We start from the raw sequence: 22,264 nt of genomic DNA on the forward strand, positions 1-22,264 counted from the left end.
AACACCTGCAGGGGAAAGCGATTCATCACCGCGGCCTGACAACAAACTATGAACCGTGACCCGGCTGATGCTCAGGGTTGGAGCGGGAAAGGCTTTATCGTGTTCCAGCTCTTTTGTGAAGCAAGTCATGTCTTCTTTCCTTACGACTTGCAGCTCCCCCATTTGTGTTCGTATGGACATAAGGTTCGGAAAGCCTTTTATCGGAAGGTCTGGCAGCCATATGGGAGGAGACGTCCCTCCCCCCATATCTGCCTATTAAAACAGCCAGGAAATACAAACAGGACACACACATGCAAATTTGCCTGTTTTCTCTCTTCTGCTTATACCCCATCTTTCTTCTACAAGGGGTGCTTCAAATAATATACTTAAAACTATTTCCCAGAATAATTAAATGCACTGTGTATCAAAATATGTTTAAAAGGAACTTTAACAGCCTACTGGGAAGACTTCTCAAAGGGAGTTACCCACAGCTACCAGCCCTGCACAAAAGTTCTGTCTTGCAATGTTTCCAGCTGCTCAACAGAGTAAGAGTTTTCTTCACATTCTCTACAACCGTGGTGGCGAACCTTTGGCACTCCAGATGTTATGGACTACAATTCCCATCAGCTCTAGAACAGTGGTGGCGAACCTATGGCACGGGTTCCAAAGGTGGCACTCAGAGCCCTCTCTGTGGGCACGCACAGAGTTCATCATGTATGGAAATCAGCCCCCCAATAATAATAATAATATCTAGGCTGGCCTGGGTCACGGCTGGCCCGATTATTAGCATTAAACCTAAATGACCTAGTTTTCAGGAAGCAGTGTAGGTAGCCCTGTTTAAGCGCTGTTAAACCCCACTGATTTTCACACTACGAAAAGAACTACAGAGCCGCATCCTTCTTCATCTGGGGAGTAAGCCGGGCTGCTGGCAATGGGGCTTGCTTCTGAGGTAAACCCTCCTAGGGTTGTGATACACCCGTTCGAAGAGTTGCATGGTTGCTTCAAAGCAAAGCCACCGACTACCACCAAGCTTACTCCCAAGTAACGCATTCCTCAAAGCCAACCATTTTTTCTAAACTAAAACCTCAGAATTCAGGTTGAATTGCCGTGTTCGCATGGATTGTAAGGTTTGTGTTCGCGATAAATAAGTTGGTTTTGGGTTGCAATTTGGGCACTCGGTCTTGAAAAGGTTCGCCATCACTGCTCTAGAAGATGCTTCCACTATCTGTGGGCCGCCAACGGTTGTCCCGGTCGGTTGGCATGAGAGATAACCGGTTGATCACTACAAAATTAATTCCAGCCGAACTGGAATTATTCAGATTGAACATCCCACTGCTCTCGTTCTTTCTTACTGGCGCTACAAAAAGCACGCAGAATAAAATAGGGCGCTGGTTTCATAAAATCATAGACTTGGAAGAGACTCCCAGGGCTATCAAGTCCAACCCCCTGCCATGGAGGTACACACAATCAAAGCACTCCTGACAGATGGCCATCCGACCTCTCTTTAGAAATCTCCCAAGAAGGAGACTCCACCACACTCCGAGGTACAGCATTCCGCTGTTTCTTAACTCCGTCTGCATGTACAGTTGCATCAGGCACTGTTCCGTGTATTTCTCAGGGAAGAAAGCAGACTGGGATTTGCTTGAAATTTCAAGGATTTGCTTGAAATTATCCAGAAGCATTACTGTAACAATGCTACAGCGAAATACTTCCTGCGAAAGGAGAACCTAAAATCGTCTGTAGTCCCTTGTGGTCTCTCCCTGCTTTTTATTCCAGGACAATTATTTTTTCTGATGATGACAGCTGAGCCTCTGCTTTTGATACTCGGAAGTGTCTAACTGGATTACTGCCTCTGGAATCTAAATAGCAAGTGATTTCAGCAACAATACTAGAGTCAAATTAGAAATGCTGATGCAGGTAATCTAATGACGATTCCCCGAAGGCTGCATTTTTAAGAGCAAATGAATCCAGGGTACAACCTTCACAGACCAGAAAGCCCAGCGACAGACCTTGAGTTCACGTCAGAAGCAATCGTTTTTGAGATAGCAGCGTGCGTTTCTAAGCACTGTGTCTGTGTGGCAGACATGGCACATAACACAGTAATGCGCAATACATATACATTTGGAAAACCCAGGGATTAACTCCAGCTGCTGAAGAGGCTCAGTGCCAGGGTTTAGTGGCTCAGTAACTTAGCATACTTCTCCTCTGTTTAGAAATCAACCCAAGGAAAGATGGATGCAAACATGTTTGTGAAAAATGATCCAAATTCCTTGGCATGAGACATGGCAAGAGGAAATCTATTTTAAATTACCTAAAAAGGTTCAGGCAAACTTTGCTGAGTGGGAAACGGGCCAAGTTTTGTTAGAACAAAACGTTCTGGCTCCCGGGGGAAATACAGGACCGGGTTTTTGAATGCTCAGAGAGCGATACACTGAGGACTCCCAACCCTTTCTGTGGACTCTGTGTGCAACGCTGACCAAAAAATGATTTCTCGCTGGGAGCGAGCTTATAGGCTGGATTGTAATCTGGCAGCCCTCCAGATGTTATGGGATTCCTCACGAAGTTCCCATCATCCCCTGCCAGCAGGGGATGATGGGAACTGTAGTTCATAACATCTGGAGGGGCGCGACTTTGACACCTGTGCTTTAAGGGGTCTGGATCTGGGGTCCTGCCCTTTACCTGCAGAGCTGCAAACATCATCATCTCCTCTTCTGTGCACTCGATTTCTTCCAAAAGAATGGGGCCCCACTGTCACTGTCTCGAGCTGGTTGAAGGATTCCTGGATGGCACTGTCGTACTTCGTGGAGGCAAAAATCAAAGCCGTGAGTACAGCACCCCGCCCGCGCACTGAAAATTACGACAGACAGATCATTAAGAACAAGAAAGGACCTCAGTTTCTGCTTGCGAGCCTAATACGGTATGAATTTGACATGCCTCAGTTTATTGTCAAAGGTTTTATGGCCAGAATCACGGGTGCTGTGTGGTTTCCGGGCTGTATAGCCTTAATATTCTAGCAGAGGCATTCTTTCTCCTGATGTGTTTCATTTCCAGCTTCTGTGATCAAGTGCATCCTCTGAAGATGCCAGTCACAAATGCAGGCGAAGCATCAGGAGAAAATGCTACTAGAACACAGCCATACAGCCCGGAAACCACACAATACCTCAATTTGTTCCCTTGCCAGAACAATCAAAGTCCTTGCCCCAAATCACATGGCCAAAGAGGACTTCCTGAGCATTGAAACTTTTCCAAACTGAAAAGCCACAAGCCCCTCCTCATGGGAAAAGTACTTTCTACAACTCTGGGTGCATTTCTTTCTCTTCTCTCCTCTGCAGTGTGATGTAGTGTGGTTAAGATCAGGTGTGAGTCTAATCTTGAGAACCAGGCTTGAGTCCCCCACTCTTCCACCTTGGGTGGCGAGGAGGTGGCTTCATCACAATGGTGAACCAGATGTGTTTCCGCGATCTCCTACATTCCTGATGGGGTGAATTGGGCTAAGTCAATTAGTTCCTCTCTGAGCTTCCTCTCAGCCTCCCACCTACTCCTGCCACAAGTGTGTCTGTTGTGTGGGAGAGTGGGAAGGGAAAGGGAACTTGCTAAGCCACTCATGAGTCTCCTTTACAGGAGAGAGAAAGGTGGGATTATAAATCCAGAAACTCCTCCCTCTTCTTCTACACAATGCCTTTTTTCAAGCTCACTGCCAAACAATCAGTCCTGTACATCTGTATTCCCAAATGAGGCCAGCCACCATAGATCTATGGGAAGAGCAGCAGCACTTTAGAACAGTGATGGTAAACCTTTTGAGACCGAAAGTGCCTGTAAAACTGCAACCTCCAAACCTCACTTTCTATTTATGCATAAAGTGCCAATCGCGACAATCTAACCAGGAATACTGAGTAATTTTAGTTTAGAAAAAACAAACATTACCATCTTTTGTCTTAAAAGGCATTGTTTTAATAAGGAGACAGGGCTTGTATTATATTTGTATCGGTTTTAACTTTCCCCTGTCTGTATATGCTTATTTGTACACCACCCTGAGCCCTCTGGGGGAGGGTGCTATGAAAATCCAATGATAGATAGATAGATAGATAGATAGATAGATAGATAGATAGATAGATAGATAGATAGATAGATAGATAGATAGATAGATAGATAGATAGATAGATAGATAGATAGATAGATAGATAGATAGATAGATAGATAGATAGATAGATAGATAGATAGATAGATAGGGCTCTGCCACACACTCGGACTGCGGCATAGGTGGTGGGGGAAGGCGTGCTCTCTGTGGAGCTGGCATGGTGCCCAAGTGAGCTCAGGGTTACTGGTCTGCTGCCTGGTCTGGTAATGAGGTGGGGGAGAGGGGGTACTCGCGGGGCAGTAGATGGTGCTTACAGCAAATCAGGTTGATTCAAGAGGACTTCCCTGAACCTCAGCCCCAGCCAGCAACAGCCTCTGGCGGAGGGTGAGGAGAAGAGCAGGAAGGGGAAGGGCTATGGAAGAGTCTGTAATTGGTAGATGCTGCATGCGTGCCCACATAGATGGCTTCTGAGTGCCACCTCTGGCCCCCGTGCCATAGGTTCGCCACCACTGACTTAGAAGGAGGATGCATTCAGTTCCCCCAACAATCACTGGCCGATTACCCACTGGCACTCTGGTGCGCAGTGGGAGCGGAAGTGCACCAGGGCAAAAAATCTTGTTCCGATGCACTTCCTCTTGCCCCGTGCGTGCTTGTTTTCCACGGAGTCATGGTGTACGCCTTGGCGAGTGTGACTTCTCGCCAGAGCGACAGATGGAAGCGGCGAGAAAGTGGGGAACAGACTGAAGTGGGTAATCAGCCACTGCGTGCAAAGAAATCAGGGAGGCAGCAATCCAGTTATTGCTGGATAAATAGAACTTTGGAAACGTCTATCAAACTGGTCTTATCTGGTGAACACAACAAACACACTTGTCATGAAACTTGTAATCACAAACTTGTAATGCTGTTTCTCCTTAGCACACTAATAGCTAACAGACCGCAATGGCTGCCACAGAGGTTCCCCCAGGACTTGCAGGCACAGTTGCGTACCTTGGGATTCAGATCAAAGAAGCTGTGATACTTGAACCGGAGAAATTAAGGCTCGCTACTCTTTTCACTTCTTGCTCCATGTTTAAGCCCCTGTGAAGAGTCGTACAGCCACCTGCCAATCATTTCCATATGACTACATGGGGGGAAATGACTATTTCCTTTCCTTTGAATATTTTATTAATTTTCTCAAATATAATTCAAGTAGAAAAGAAAATATAGAAAAAGAAAAAAATATAGGTACCCATAAACGATATATAAATTCTGTTTCCACATAAAATAAGAAGACCTACCCCCGGAAAATAAATAAAGCCCTTCAGCATGATTTTTTTTGGGATTTCAGAGGATGACTTGGAACCATATAAGCCCTACTCCATGTAAATAAGACCCAGGTTACAGATTCCTTGGTGCAGCTTGATCTTGGTCACAAGAGTGCAAAATCATGGAAAAAAATAAGTACATCCCCCCCCTGAAAATAAGTTTTTTTCTCCTAATGCATCTTTTTGGAGGCAAAAATAACAGGCATAGACCCTGTCTTATTTTTGGAGAAACACGGTATATATTAACTAACATGCTGAATTTTACAATTACAACACTCAGAGAGAGCATCACATAGTTTTAAAATTTGTTACCCTCCAACATTTAATTCCAAAACAGCAATAAGTATCTATTAGTAAGCAGTTACTTATATCTTAATCAATAACAAATTAATCTTCTTCTTCTTCTTCTTCTTCTTCTTCTTGCATGATTCAGTCTCAAATAAGAACTACAGTTCCCATTTCTCATCAAGCTCTTGTTTTGACCGTCTGTTTACAAGATTTGTTAATTCGGCCATCGTGGCACACTCTCCAACTTTATCTTCCCAAAGTTGGGTTAATATTTCTTTCAGTTTTCCAACAGGGTGCAACTATTCCCCTTGCAGCCGTTAATAAGTGCCACATAGTTCATTAAGCTTCAAGGTAAAACGACTGTTTTCTAAGTCATTATAAAACATCAAATGGTCAGATATAAATCTTAGGAAATGAAATTAATAAAAATATACACAGCTGTTCTAAAAAGTAAAAAAAAAAGCCTACCCTTGATTGATCTTGGCCTTGTCCAGAAGCGTCTGGGGCTTGTACATTTTTGCCAGAATTTCTGGAGAGGTGATTGGCTGGCTGACAGCAAGTATACCTGGATTGCCTTCTGATAACACACTGTCTCCAAACCAAGCAGAAGTCGGCGACAAAGGGCTTCCGTCATGAGAATCGTATGTTGGCGTCATGGTTTTGCTATAAAGTCCTGGGCTTGAGTAAATGCTCCCTAATTGGTCAGAAGGATAAACGGACAGCATTAATACTGACTGTTCGGTTCGTCCAGCACAGAACAAGCATTACTCGAGGGATCTACAAGTCAACGTAGGTAAGGAACGCTGCAAACGTAAGGGCAAAATTCATGGTGGCAACTTGCATTCCTCTTATCTGACTGCCCTATTCCCCATGCAATGTGCAGGAGAGGGCTTGCGTTTCCAGATGACCACTGGAGCTTCAGGGTTTTCCAGTAAGCCGGTTTCGGTTTATTGTCTATTTAGTATATATCAAATTTATAATTTATAAACCACCGCGAAGGGCTCTATTCTAAGCGGTGTACACTGGAGCCAAACATACAATGGCCAAAACCAACAATACACCAACTAAAATAAATTAGAGCAAGTTAAAACAATTTACAAAATTCATAAAACCAGCAGCATCAATACATAACAATAAGATTATAAAATTATGTGGCGCCCGATCCCGAGGCCGGGTGGGGATAGCAGTGTCAATTAGATGTAATATTGGGCGTGCCGATGATGAAATGGCACGCAACATAGGGGCATCCCCGGAGAGAGAGGGGGGTCCAAGCGCCGGGCCTCACCAAAAAAAGCCCAGTGGAACAAGACCTGCTTTTACAGGCCCTGCGTGGACTCTCAAGGTCTGCTAGGTCCCAAGAAATTCAAGCATATCTGATGGAAGGGTGTAAATGCCCTGGCCCTGGTAGAGGCCAGTTGCATCATATAGGGGCCAGGGACCACCAGTAAATTGGCCTCTGCCGACCGCGGAGGCCTACTTGGGACATATGGGGTGATGAGGTCACGAATGTTGGTAAGAAGATTTGCAAGCCATGATTTCACACACTCTGTCAGTTACAGGTGACTTGAAACCCTGCAACCCAAACATATATGTAGTATCCCAGCCAACTTTTTCAGTGCTTTAATGACCAGATTCTAGTTCTACATATTTACCAAATGGAAAAGACACCCTGTGACCCTGCTCCCATGTCTTGGTAGCAGAGGCCAAACCACTGCAGGTTCTAGCAAGGGAGAGCAACTGAGAACACCTTGCGGCATAAGAACTTTCAGGGTCGCGGGTTAGCGAGAGAAAGAAAAACAGCCACAGAAAAGTCACAGGAGACAGGAAGTTTCTGTTCACGAGAGGCTCACCTTTCACGGGGCCGATGTAAAGAACATCAGAGCCTACAGAGAGGGAAAGGAGAAAGGTGGAGACAAAGGGAGAGTGAAGTGTGAGTGACAGAGGTGAGATAAAAGGCAAAGAAGATAATCAAGGGCGCAGCCTGGCACCCAGCATGCGCAAATTCTTCGAGTGGCGCACGGCATCGTTTGTTCTTCCACAGGACCCCTTGAAGCAGCATACTCTATACTGGGTTACAACACAAATGTATGACTAATCAGTAAAGAATGGTGAAATCCATGGGGCACCACACATCAACAGAAAACCCTCTCCCGCAATTTTTTTTTACAGTTCAGCATATGTACCCATCCCAACTAGGAAAATAAAAGCTTCATGTCAAGTCAGTGGTGTTTTTTTTTCTGAGTAGTTGGGAAGATAACTGTTAGAAACTCATTTTCACAGTTAAGGAAGAAAAGAGCAGAAATGTCAGAGAAAAGCGGCAGGAAGAGATTTTTTAAAAAATGTCTCATGCACTGGATGCTTAATTCCCAAGGCGGTCTTGTATTCACTTGAAAGGAAGATGATATTCCTTATTCAGCTTTCTTTAAAAAAAAAAAAAAGGGGGGGGGGTAATCTTTTAGTCCAGACTACAGATCGGCTGAGTGATGGGGAGATGATGCAAAATTGATACACATTATTCACCAGCAGAGAGAAGGAATACAGAAAACGAGTTTCAGGGGGGAGAGGGGGAATCACAGAATCATAGGCTCATTCCGCACAAGCAGAATAATGCACTTTCAAACTGCTTTCAGTGTTCTTTGAAGCTGTGCAGAATGGCAAAATCCACTTGCAAACAGTTGTGAAAGGGGTTTGAAAACGCATTATTTTGCGTGCGGAAGGAGCCATAGAGTTGGAAGAGACCAGAAGAGCCATCCAGTCCAACCCCCTGCAATGCAGGAAGACACAATCAAAGCACTCCTGACTGATGGCCATTCAGCCTCTCTTTAAAAACCTCCCAAGGAGACTCCCCACCACCTCCTCGGTAGGTCAGGTCGCAGTATTCCACTGTCGAACAGGCTTCCTGACTGTCGTGAAGGGAAAGTTTTTCCTGATGTTTAGGTGGAATCTCTTTTCCTTCACCTTTATGCCATTACTCCTGGTCCTAGTCTCTGGAGCAGCAGAAAACAAGCTTGCTTCCTCTCTGATATGGCATCTCTTCAGATTTTTAAACACAGCTCTTATGTCACCTCTTAACCTTCTTCACCAAACCAAACATCCCCAGCTCCCTAAGCATCTCTTTGTAGGACATGGATTCCAGACCTTTGACCATATTGGTTGCCTTCTTCTGGACCCGTTCCAGCTTGTCAACATCCTTCTTAAATTGCGGTGCCCAGAACTAACCACAATGCTCTAGGTGAGGTCTGACCAATGCAGAGTAGGGTTGGGTAGATTTGCTGGCTTTGGAAATTACAGTGGGATTTTCATCATTAGAAGTTTCTAAGTACTGATCGGAAATCTTGTTGGGGATTTTAGAACTAGTTTCTGCACTGGGAGGGGGTTGGGCTACATGACGAGTCAAGACGAAGACACAAAGACAGGAGGACGGGTAGAAGAAATCAGTCTCTAGAAGAATTCTGGTGCAGAGAACCAAGAACTTTGTGCACTCCCTGGCGAGGCAGGAAAGAATACTGCCTAAAATGGCCTCCAAGCCTCGACAGGAAGTGAAAAAAATCCTTTTCCTGCCTCCCTGAGATGGGGTGGAAAGCACCCCATCAAGATGCCTTTCGCCTCCAAGAGAAGGGGCACCACTGGTGGGTACAGCTTGGTGCCTGTACTAGTACTGACTGACCCAGGTCTCTGGATTAGAAAATTTAAAATTTTACCCCGCTCTGGCATTTGCTTCTTCCCTTGTGCTTTAAGGAGGAGTTGCCTAGTAGGAGCTGCTCTTTTTTTATTTCAGGAGGAAAAGCCTGCAAGTTTTACAGCAATTTAATACAACACTGGGTATAGCGACAACTGCTATGAACCAGTGAACGTTTTAGACAGAGAAAGATCCCTGCTGGATGGGTAATTTCAGAGTCTCTTGGGAAAGAGGGGCTTCCTCGCTCACAGAAAACACTGTGACCAGGTTTGTGAGGGCACCGCTGAATGTGTTGATTTCAATGCACTTAGAAGGACATATTTCGTTGCTTCTTCCATGAAGTCTATAGTAGTAGCCCAGACCTGCGGGTGCTTCTTCCCATCAGCCTATGGATTCATAATTCCCATCAGTCCCTGCCACCATGGCCAATTGGCTGATGGGAATTGTAGTCCATGAACATCTGGAGAGCCGCAGGTTGCAGATCCCTGGAGAATTGTAGGCCATGAACATCTGGAGAATTGTAGGCCATGAACATCTGGAGAGCTCGAGGTTGCAGCAGACCCCTGGTCTATAGCATGAGCTGGCAGAGGGCGCGGGCTCCAGTGGGCAACAGCATTCAGCTTAGAATTGGCAGGAGGAGCCTCCCAGGGAGTATCTCCAGGATACCATGGATTACACTGTTGACAGCCCCTGCCAGCATCGCCCAATTGGCCAGGCTGGTGGGGCTGGGATGGGAATCTGTAGTTCATGAAACATCTGAGTGCCAGGGTTCGGGCTCATCACTGGCTTAGAACATGGACGATTCCAGGTTCAGTCCCCGGCATCTCCGTTGAAAGGACCGGGCAGCTGGTGATGTGAAAGACCTCTGCTCAAGATCCTGGAAGCTGCCGCCAGTCAAAGTAGACAATACTGACTGTGGGTGCTGTGTGGTTTCTGGGCTGAATGGCCTTGTTCCGGTAGCATTTTCTCCTGATGTTTCGCCTACATCTGTGGCTGGTATCTTCAGAAGATCCTCTGAAGATGCCGGCCACAGATGCAGGTGAAACGTCAGCAGAAAATGGAACGTGGCCATACAGTCCGGAAACCACACAGCACCCAAGTGATTTCGTCCGTGAAAGCTTTTGACAGTACAATACTGGGCTTGTTGGACCGCTGGTCTGATTCAGTCTAATGCAGCTTCATATGCTCATATTTTATACTGATCACTACTCAATAAAAAAACCTTTTTTTAAAAAAAGCAGGGGTCATTTTAAATCCAAACTTGTCTTCCTTGCAGATAAAAACAGTAATGGCCACCCCCTTAAATTTGCACGAAGGGCCACGGGCAGGACACAGAGGCCACATAACAGGCGGCCACGCTGGATGCAAGAAGCCATATAAAGAAGACGTGCCTGCTGTTTTCATGTTTGCATCGGAAGGCTAAGCGTGAGAAGTGAGCATTGAAACCGGCCTCCAAATAGCTGCCGGGTGGGTTCGGCTCCCTTGGCTGCACTTCCAGAGAGACAGGCTGCCTGGGTCCCAGCACAGTGTGTGTGTTTCCCCATCCTCAAAACCGACACTTCTCAAAATAGTTCATGGGAGTCTGAGCCTCCTGTTCTCTTTGTGGTTAGCTATGTAAAACCTTCTGCTATGTATATGTGGCAAGGATCATTCTGCAAAGTTTTGGAATATTTGGCCTCGCCACCAACCCACGATGCACTACCGAAGTCTACCAGAGGGCAAGACGCTCCTTCCAGAGGCGCAAGAGGAGGATCCGATCCAGGGCTCGATTCAGATCCTTTGTTTATTTGTGTTCTCTCCGCTTCAACGGGCGCCAAGCTGCAACATAATCCAAACTAAACGCTTTCAGCCGTGGAGCTTCTTTGAAAAGTCTTTAGATTTCCTTGCCCGCTCTTCTTGCCCTTTTGAAAGTGTTGCCATTCCCAACACTAATACTGCCAATAAGCCTTTCTTAAATAAAGAAAGCTGTTCTGTTTGCTATAGGGAATCTGGGGGCTTTACCAACAGCCGAAGGAGAAATTCAGATAGCCGGCTTCTCCGATGTATCAGAGAGATAGAGCTGGCATATTTCTGATCCGCTTAATCTTGGGACGTCGCTATTAGCCGCAGGACACTTGCTAACGTTGCGATGTATTCTGCACAACCACACAACAAAAACTGCATCAGGATATGCATCAGCATCTCCTGCAGTGTTTACTGGCCATGACAGTTTGACAGAGATGCCGAAAGGAAGGTTTGGGAGCTCACATGCAGGATGTGAAGGCAATGGCCTTCTACTGCTGCTGCTCCCGAGCACCGGGTCCGCTAAGGCATTTGCAATCTCAGATCAAGGAGGATCAAGATTGGTAGCCATAGATCAACTTCTCCATAAATCTGTCCAAGCCCCTTCTAAAGCAATTGAAATTAATGGTTTAAAAGGCTGCCGCCTCTGCTCAGCATTCCTCTGCTAGGATGTTGTGTGGTTTCTGGGCTCTATGACCGTGTTCCAGTAGCACAGTGGTGGCAAACCTATGGCACGGGTGCCAGAGGTGGCACTCAGAGCCCTCTCTGTGGCCACGCGCAAACAGAGTGCCCCCCCCCCCCCATCTAGGCTGGCCTGGGTCGCTGGGCTCCACTATTAGCATTAAACCTAAGACCTAGTTTTGGGGAAGCAGTGTAGGTAACCCTGTTAAGTACTGTTAAACCCCATGGATTCTCATGGGAAGAACTACAGCGCGATCCTTTACCTGGGAGTAAGCTCGGTTTCTGGCAATGGGGCTTGCTTCTGAGTAAACCCTCCTAGGGTCGTGATTCACCCGTTGGAAAAGTTACACGGTTGCTTCAAAGCAAAGCCACCCACTACCACCAAGCTTACTCCTGAGTAACACGCGCCTCGGAGCCAACCATTTTTTCTAAACTAAAACCTCAGTATTCAGGTTAAATTGCCGTGTTGGCACTTTGCGATAAATAAGTGGGTTTGGGGTAGCAGTTGGGCACTCGGCCTCGAAAAGGTTCGCCATCACTGCAGTAGCATTTTCTCCTGACATTTCGTCTGCATCTGTGGCTGGCATCTTCAGAGGATCTGATGGTAGTAAAGCGAGTATAGATGTCCAGGGTGGGAGAAAGTAGAAGAAGAGGAAGAGTTTGGATTTATATTCCCCCCTTTCTCTCCAGCAGGAGACTCAAAGGGGCTGACAATCTCCTTGCCCTTCCCCCCTCACAACAAACACCCTGTGAGGTGGGTGGGGCTGAGAGAGCTCCGAGAAGCTGTGACTAGCCCAAGGTCACTCAGCTGGCGCGTGTGGGAGTGTACAGGCTAATCTGAATTCTCCAGATAAGCCTCCACAGCTCAGGTGGCAGAGCTGGGAATCAAACCCGGTTCCTCCAGATTAGATACTCGAGCTCTTAACCTCCTATGCCACTGCTACACTACCATAAGAAGTGTAAAGGGTGCAATTAGCAAGTGTACAGAGGGACACTCTGCTTCGTCCTTGGTGTTAATTAATGCCAGGTCCATCAATAATAAGACCATGGTGCTCCGAGACTTTCTCGGTGCCCAGCAGGTGGACCTGGAAGGCATTACCGAGACCTGGGTGCGCGAAGGTGAGACCGTCGCCTTGGGCGAAGTCGCTCTACCGGGTTTCAAGGTGGCCTTCACCGGGATCACTGCAACACAGGGCCGGGGGGGGTGGGGTGGCATTGCTCGTCCATGAGTCTATTCCCTTTAGGGCAGTCCCCGTTCCGGAGATCACTGGCATAGAGTGTGTCGGCCTAGAGTGGTTGACCTTGGAGAGGGTGGCTGTTCTTCTGGTGTACCGGTCGCCTAGCGCACCGAGGGACAGCCTGTCGCGGCTGCTGGAGGTGGTGTCGGACTGGGCGTTGCGGTTCCCCAGACTTATTGTCTTGGGGACTTCAACGCCCATGTCGACGCCACCATGTATAGCCAAGGCCGACCTAGTGTCATCCATGGCGACGCTAGGCCTCTCCTTAATAAACTTTGGCCCCACTCATGAGGCCGGGCACACGCTGGACTTGGTCTTCGGGTCGGGGATAAACTTGGTCGTGATCCTCTACTGGATAGAGTGCCATGGTCCGACCATTATGCCTTTGAAGGTCCGGATGGACCTGCCACAACACCCCGCCTAGGCGACGGGCTGATTTTACCGCCGAGACTCATGGATCCACTTGGTTTCCTGGAATGCTCTTCGGGACCCTGAACTCCGCTGGCACACTCGATGAGCAGGTGGAGGACTGGAATGCCCGGCTCTCCGATGCCATCGATGTTGTTGCTCCTCGGCGTCCTCTACGCCTTCGCTCTCGACGCCATCCGTGGTACCACGGAGGAGTTAAGGCCAGATGAAACGGGGTCTTAGGACTCCACTCAGAGCGGCATGGAGGAAATCTCACACGAAGCTGCGCAAACATCTTATAGGACGCTTTATGAAAGCCTATGAGATGGCGGCGTAAGGAAGCGAAGAGGGTTTTCTTCTCCTCCTCCCTCGCGTCCGCTAGCTCGCGCGCCTCAACTGTTCCAGATAATTCGTCACTGACCTCCCTGTCAGAGAGGTCCGCAAATCCTCAATTGGATATTAGCTATGAGGCTTTTATGAGCTTTTTTGCGGATAAGGTTGAGTCGCCCGCCACGACCTTCCACCTACGTTGGATACAATTAGTGAACTGGACACCTTGCCGCCTTCAGGCCCTTGTTTGGCCCAGTTTTCCCTGCTCCGCGGAAGCCGCTTGCCTACAGGACCTTAGCTGCTGTTAGACCTACTACCTGTCCTCTGGATCCGTGTCTGCCTTGGCTTGTGAAAGCCTGCCGAAAGTGGAGCTACGGCCCCATCTGTTGAGCATCATCAATAACTCCCTTTGAGCAAGGAGTTTTCCCGGATGGGCTGAAGGAGGCAGTGGTCCACCCACTCTTAAAAGACCATCATTAGATCCTGAGATCTGGCCAATTACCGCCCCGCCTCAATCTTCGCTTCTGGGGAAGGTAATTGAGAGAGTGGTGCTGGAGCAGCTTCAAGGCTTCCTGGATGACGCATCGGCTTTTGACCCCTTCCAGTCCGGCTTCCGTGCTGGGCATGGGACGGAGACTGTCCTCGTCGCCGTCACAGACACACTCCATCTGCAGCTTGACCAGGGCGGATCGGCGCGGCTGGTATTGCGAGGTCTTACCGCAGCGCTTGATGTGGTCGACCATGACCTTTTGGCCCACCGCCTGGCTGCCTCTGGAGGCGGGCACTGTCCTTCAATGGATTGTCTCGTTTCTCCGGGGGCGGAATCAGCAAGTGAGGTGCGGGGATGAGGCCTCCTGGAAGTGCCTGCTTTATTGCAGCTGCACTTCAGGGGGCATTATTGTCCCCGCTGTTATTTAACATCTACATGCGACCCCTTGCTCAGCTGGTACGGAGTTTTGGGCTGTCCTGTCATCAGTATGCGGATGACACTCAGCTCATTCTGTTGATGGAGGGGGGAACAGCCGCCGCCCCTGCAGCTCTACAGCATTGTTTGGAGGCGGTTGCTGGTTGGTTGCGACAGAGCAGGTTAAAACTGAACCCATCGAAGACAGAGATCCTCTGGCTGGGCCGCGAGGGGGGATGTTTCAGCCACCGGTGTGGGAGGGGGTCACATTGGCACCGACCCCCTCCGTACGCAACCTGGGGGTCCACCTGGATTCGTCTCTATCAATGGAGACCCAGGTGGCCTATATTACCCGGGTTGCTTTTGTCCACCTTCACCAGGCCCGGCGGTTGGCGACCTTCCTCTCCCAGACCGACCTGGCCACAGTGATCCATGCAACGGTCATCTCCAGATTAGACTATTGTAACTCGCTCTACACGGGCCTTCCCTTGCGCTTGATTCGGAAGTTAAAGCTGGTCCAAAATGCAGCTGCGCGTCTGCTCTCAGGTAATGCCACCTGGGATCATATCCAACCTGTGCTACGCCAGCTGCACTGGCTCCCAGTGGAGTTCCGAATCATCTTCAAGGTGTTGGTGTTGACCTTCAAGGCCTTACGCGGCCTGGGACCTTCGTATCTTCGGGACCACATCACCCCACATGTCCCAATACGGCCTCTTCGCTCAGCAGAGGCCAATTTACTGGTGGTCCCTGGCCCCTCGATGATACGGCTGGCCTCCACGCGGGCCAGGGCCTTTACAGCCCTGGCCCCAGCCTGGTGGAACGCTCTTCCACCAGCTGTCCGGGCCCTGCGGGACCTTACAGAATTCCGCAGGGCCTGTAAGACGGAGCTGTTCCGCCGGGCCTTTGGAGGTACCAGCCGTTGATGGTGCCCCCCCTCCCGTGGCCTTTACATCTGTGCCTTTGCCATCTTGGGATTTGCTGCCCTTCCCTCTCTGAAAGAGGGTGAAATTAGATTGTCGGACGCCATCTTACAAATTAACTTAATTATTTTTTTAGTCCTTTATCTACTGCTGCTTTTAAAGGTTTTAACTGTTTTTATCTGTATACAATGGTTATCGTGTTGTACACCGCCCAGAGCCCCTAGGGGATGGGGCGGTCTAAAAATCTGAAAAATAAATAAATAAAAATAAAAAATGCTACTAGAACACGGTCATACAGCCCGGAAACCCCACAACACCCCAGTGATTCCGGCTGTGAAAGCCTTTGAAAATACTCCTCTGCTAGTCAGTTTCTTCCATCCACGTTTTGCTGAATCGTAGCACGGCCAAGCCCTGCATTGAACTCCTCAAACTGTGTTTGTCATGAAACTGTGCCAAGTACCACATGCTTCAAGTTTCATACATTTTGTAACTTAAAAAAAAAGCCCTAATCATCATCTAATTGGTTTCTCATATTTTGCGGGGCAGAGGAGCAAAGGCATTCTTGCAAAGCAATTTGCTGGCTTATCTATAAATTCTGGGTTTTGTGGAAGAATGCCAAGGAGGGGGGACTACAAACAGAGATTGCTTAGCTGCTCCTTTCCTAAAACAACAGCTGATCTGATCTTTCAAACACACCAATAAAGAATGCCTGCGAGCATCACGACGACGCGAGGGAAGGGGAAGAGCTGGTATAGACCGACGCTTCCTATTGAGAAATCCTAACCCCTTTTTATCTGTGTACTTTAAGATAGCGTGAGGACTTTAGTTGAGGAGGGCAAAGAATCCCAGGAATTAGCAGGCCATCTTGATCGAACCACGGACACAAACACAGAGCACGGGACATTCTGCATGTTGTCGGACAAGGATGGGGAACCTGTCTCTTGCAGAAATCTTGACCTTGCCACTTAGAGGCGGTGACGGTCCAAGGGTCTTTTAAAAAATAGTCTGTCCAGTTCTCACGATTGCTAGGTTTGCAAAACAGCTGCAAAGTTCCTGCATGACAAATCTTTTGCTTTTACAAGAACGGATGCAATTTTTCACATTTGAGGTTCGCGTTCTCTGTGGCTGCCCTCCTGTGAAATATGCGCAGAACACGAAGGGACAAGAATTTGGTGGCCAACGTGCACACGAGAACCAGCTATGCAATCCGGCAAACAAAGCATACCTATAAATCTGCCACCCCCACTGCATAACACATTTTTGGCTCAACGATCAGGGATGGACAAGTTGTTTCTTACCCCTTTCCAGCTATGTGCATCAGGTCTTAGGAGCATACATGTTTTTTTAAAAAAGACTCTTTACTTGAAGTTTAGAATAGAACAGAATAGAATAGAATAGAATAGAATAGAATAGAATAGAATAGAATAGAATAGAATAGAATAGAATAGAATCTTTATTGGCCAAGTGTGATTGGACACACAAGGAATTTGTCTCCGGTGCATATGCTCTCAGTGTACATAAAAGAAAATACATTTGTCAAGAATCATAAGGTACAGCACTTAATGATTGTCATATAGGTCTAGTAAGCAATCAGGAAACAATCAATAGTAATAAAAACATAAAATGTAAAATCATAAAATAAAATGAAATGTCAGCACAGGCTATAGTCATACAGTCATAATTGGGAGGAGATGGGTAATAGGAATGATGAAAAAAGTAGTGCAGTAATTATATAATAAATATATAATAAATAGTTTGACATTATCGAGGGAATTATTTGTTTAACAGAGTGATGGCATTCGGGAAAAAACTGTTCTTATGTCTAGTTTAGCTTATAATAGCAACAACAAGAAGAAAATAAAAATTCAGCAACAGTATAAGCATAAGCATTTTATTGTCAGAGATTCGTCTCATTCAGCACACTCTCTTTTTAAACTGTTATCATCTGGCAGACGATACAGGCCTATCAAAACTAGGACAAAGAGGCTTAGAGATTGGTGTTTGGAATATGCTGCCACAGGAGGTGGTGATGGCCACTAACCTGGATAGCTTTAAAAGGGGCTTGGACAGATTGATGGAGGAGAAGTCAATTTATGGCTACCAATCTTGATCCTCTTTGATCTGAGATTGCAAATGCCTTAACAGTCCGGGTGCTCGGGAGCAACAGCCGCAGAAGGCCCTTGCTTTCACATCCTGCATGTGAGCTCCCAAAGGCACCTGGTGGGCCACTGCGAGTAGCAGAGAGCTGGACTAGATGGACTCTGGTCTGATCCAGTTGGCTTGTTCTTATGTTCTTAGAGACAGCTTCTACTCTAGAGCTGTGGCTATGCTGAACTCCGTGGCTTCATGTTGATGTGTTTGGGGCTGTGTAGGGATGGGTGGAGGAAGGGGAAAGTGAGGATGGGGCATGAGTCTGAAATTGTATGCATCGAGGAATGCTGCTGTAAATTTCGTATTAGTACAGTCGGAATATGTTCCAGTGCTTGGTCTGCCATACGCTAGTGCTTGTCACCGTTTGTTGTATTCGTTTAGCAGAACATAAATATAAATCATACAATAGTTTTATGAGCATTATTTCCTTTGTGATGTCCCCGTCTCCATGCATTCTAAAAAAGGCAGCCGCTTATTCAAATAATTTGTAAAGTAAGGTCAGTTGTTTAAGTTGTGAAGACATCTAAAATTAAAAGGCTCCACGTCTTCTCATACTGAGTGTACATGGAATCGGAGCAAGTCAAAAAGTTCACAGTCCTCAACTTTAATTGTACAAATGACAGCTGGCTGGCGGGAAAGACTTTGAAAGCTGGGTCCTGGTTTTTAACACAACAAAGTTCGAGTGGAAGGTGAATGGAGCTTTCCAACATTCCTCTTCCCTCCTGCAGAGTCTCCAATTTATTTTTATTTGTTTGGAAAGTGTAGAGGCTGCCTCTCCACAGTCTTGCTCAAGTTGGCTGACGACTGAGAAAACCAGTGAAACGCATCCGTTAAAAAAACATGCCCACCCTACTGATTTTTGGGATTGTGGTAAAACAGCTACATGGGTCCAGAGGTACCTGAAGAGCATAACAGGACAAAATCACACTCCTGCCTTTCTTGCATCAATTACTGATTTACTTTAGCTGTACCCTGTCTTTCTCCCCAATGGGGGAATAAGAGTTTGGATTTATACTCCATCTTTCTCTCCTCTAAGGAAATTCAGGCCCCTTCCACAGAATAACACACTTTCAATCCACTTTCACAATTGTTTGCAAGTGGATTTTGCTCCTCCGCACAGTCAAATCCAACTGTCAAGTGCACTGAAAGTGCATTATTCTGCATGTGTGGAAGGGGCCTCAGCAGTGGCGTAGGAGGTTAAGAGCTCATGTATCTAATCTGGAGGAACCGGGTTTGATTCCCAGCTCTGCCACCTGAGCTGTGGAGGCTTATCTGGGGAATTCAGATTAGCCTGTACACTCCCACACACACCAGCTGGGTGACCTTGGGCTAGTCACAGCTTCTCAGAGCTCTCTCAGCCCCACCTAACAGGGTGTTTGTTGTGAGGGGGGAAGGGCAAGGAGATTGTAAGCCCCTTTTATTTTATTTATTTATTTATTTATAATCAATTTTATATACTGCCCCTCCCCCGAAGGGTTCTGGACGGTGAACAGTCTCCTACAGGAGACTCAAACATATCTTTTAGTCTCCTGTAGGAGAGAAAGGGGGGATATAAATTCAAACTCTTCTTCTTCTTCCCTTTTCCCCCTCCCCACCAACACCTTGCGAGAGCGTTTGGAGAGGACCGTGACTAGCCCAAGGTCACCCTGCAGGCTTCATGTGGAAGAGTGGAGAATCAAACCCAGTTCTCCAGATTAGAGTCTGCCTCTCTTTAACTTCTACACCGTGCTGGTTGAACTACTGCATCATGGCTGGGTCTTCTGGATACAACACGGATGTGAGGAAGAGGATGCAGGCAATTTCACCCCCTTTGTCCTCCTCGCTCCCTCCCCCTAACCTGTGCTGTTCCACACAAGTCCCACTATGTCAGGAAGGATCTTTGTGGGTGTGAGGACAGCAGGAGTGGAGAGGATGGTAGGATAACTGCACAAGCCTGTCGGCGCATGTTTTTTGGCTACAAACTACTGTTTAAAGTTCATGGTCTAGTATTCCCTTTGCAAAACAGAGGTGAAGGACGTTCTCTGGCACCGGGCAGAGAGCGCCTTGCCAGTCCTGAGTTTTGAGAGGCCAAATTACTACCTTCAAATTGACTCTGTACGAACACGAATACTTTGGCTAGCCAGGTTTTGCAGAAAGGGAGTGTTCCAGAGGTGAGCTGTAACGTACCCTTCGTTTCTCTGCCAGAGCTTTTAAAATGCTTCTCACAGGTTCATGCAATAACACCGAGGATAGAATGTACTAATGGCTATACCAGGGGTGGCTTCTGGAAGCTTCACGCTTTTATATCGGCATTATGAGACGTGAAGCTGCAAGCAGGCACACCCGTACAAGTTACTTGGATCCAGAGAGTCAAATTAAAAAGCAATCCATCATCAGCTGTCCCAACAGGAACTAAAACTTATGCAACGTCTCAGCGTATGAAATAATCTGGTGCTCAGCACTTCCCCAGAAGTATTTCTGAATTAGCACAAGACAGTCATGAAGTCCCGTCAGCTGTGAGCGTAACAGTAACTTGCAGCTGCCCCAAAACAAGCATCCAACCTGAACAAAGAGACTGTTCCCATCCCTTCTAGGCTCAGCAAGATGAGAAGGAAACATTTTTTCACGCAACGTGTGATTGGTGTTTGGAATATGCTGCCACAGGAGGTGGTGATGGCCACTAACCGGGATAGCTTTAAAAAGGGCTTGGATAGATTTATGGGGGAGAAGTCGATCTATGGCTCTCAATCTTGATCCTCCTTGATCTGAGATTGCAAATGCCTTAGAAGATCAGGTGCTCGGGAGCAGCAGCAGCTGCAGAAGGCCATTGTTTTCACTTCCTGCATGTGAGCTTCCAAAGGTACCTGGTGGGCCACTGCGAGTAGCAGAGTGCTGGACTAGGTGGACTCTGGTCTGATCCAGCTGGCTTGTTCTTATGTTCTTAAAGTTTGAAGGCATCCTTCTTCACCACATTTTAAGTTGCATGTAGAAGCAAACACCTAAACTGAAGCCAAAAAGCAGCCCCGTGGCCCAGAGGGATCCGCTACACTACCGCCGTCAACGCTCTGCTCACGACCTGAGTTCAATCCCGACGGAAGTCAGGTTCAGCTAGCTGGCTCAAGGTTGGCTCAGCCTTCCATCCTTCCAAGGTCAGTAAATGAGTACCCAGCTTACTGCGAGTAAAGTGTAGATGACAGGGGAAGGCCATGGCAAACCACCCCGTAAACATAGTCTGCCTAGTAAAGGTCGTGATGTGATGTCACCCCATGGGTCAGTAACAATCCTGTGCTTGCGCAGGGGATTACCCTTACCTTTAAACTGAAGCAAACACCTAAACCAGTGATGGCGAACCTTTTTGAGACCGAGTGCCCAAATTGCCACCCAAACCCCACTTATTTATTGCAAAGTGCCAACCCGACAATTTAACCTGAATGCTGAGGTTTTAGTTTAGAAAAAAAGGTTGGTTCCCTCTTCGTCCGCCCCACCCGCTCGAGCAGGGGCCAGCCTGCTCTAGCCTCCAGCAAGTTCCGCTCGCACCGCTGTGTGCCTCTCTAGCATCTCTGCCTCCTCTGCATCCCCCCCCCCCCCCCCACCCCGGCAGCAGCCACCCAGAGCATAGGCACCAGGCCTCCCTGCTCACTGCTGAGTCCTCCTTGCTCACTGCGGTGCGCGCACGTCGTGCTCAGTGGCCTAGGCCAGCCTAGATGTGTGTGTGGGGGGGGGGGGTGATTTTCCACCCCCCACATGATGAACTCTCTGGGTGCGTGCCCACAGAAAGGGCTCCGAGTGCCACCTCTGGCACCCGTGCCATAGGTTCGCCATCACTGACCTAAACTGTCTCAAATGCAGGATTTGAGACAGTTTAGGTTTTTGAGTCTTTGAACCTGCGTACTGAACACAATAGAACAGGGGTAGGGAACCTGTGGCTCTCCAGATGTTCAGGAACTACAATTCCCATTAGCCTCTGTCAGCATGGCCAATTGGCTGATGGGAATTGTAGTTCCTGAACATCTGGAGAGCCGCAGGTTCCCTACCCCTGCAATAGAAGAAGATATATAAGGAAAGATGTTGGATTCCAATAACTGCAAAACCTCCCTGGTTTGGGTATTGATTTTATGTGCACTGAAGCACATGGGCTTGAGGGCTGCTCAGAAGTTTCGGGGTCTGTGGAGTCGGAATGCCCTGTGGATATCTGTGCTCCAGTGAGTGAACTCTCCTGGAAATAAAGAAGAGGCCTTCGAGCCAAGGTCAGTTCTTCTTTGTACCCATGCACAGGAAAGCAGGCGCATGCCATAGAGACAGTACAATTCTTTCGCCTTAACTCTTCCTGCAAGCATGACAGGTTTGACTTCCGTAATCAAACCCTTAAAAAAAAGAGAACGTCAATAAAATGCACTAGAAATACATTACACCAAACCTAACATGCCTTTAAAATATATTACAGCGTACCAGGAAAGGAGTCTGCTGCGGCAAAAAATATGTCAATAGAACCTCCCTACCTGATCTTGTTTACCAAGAAGTATTTTGGCCACTCAGATAACGT

At 47.5% G+C, this 22,264-nt stretch overlaps 1 protein-coding gene across 1 annotated transcript in view; it reads right to left on the reverse strand.

Moving 5' to 3' along the window:
- The window catches only part of FERMT2 (FERM domain containing kindlin 2), a 144,917-nt gene that overhangs the window by 36,802 nt on the left and 85,851 nt on the right, over positions 1 to 22,264 (reverse strand). The window contains 4 exon segments of the mRNA XM_048486301.1: positions 2,659 to 2,727; positions 3,975 to 3,993; positions 5,025 to 5,156; positions 6,118 to 6,343. Coding sequence (XP_048342258.1) covers positions 2,659 to 2,727; positions 3,975 to 3,993; positions 5,025 to 5,156; positions 6,118 to 6,343 — 446 coding nt within the window.

Source organism: Sphaerodactylus townsendi, linkage group LG02 (genome assembly GCF_021028975.2).
Source record: "Sphaerodactylus townsendi isolate TG3544 linkage group LG02, MPM_Stown_v2.3, whole genome shotgun sequence".
In the NCBI taxonomy this organism is placed as follows: Eukaryota; Metazoa; Chordata; class Lepidosauria; order Squamata; family Sphaerodactylidae; genus Sphaerodactylus; species Sphaerodactylus townsendi.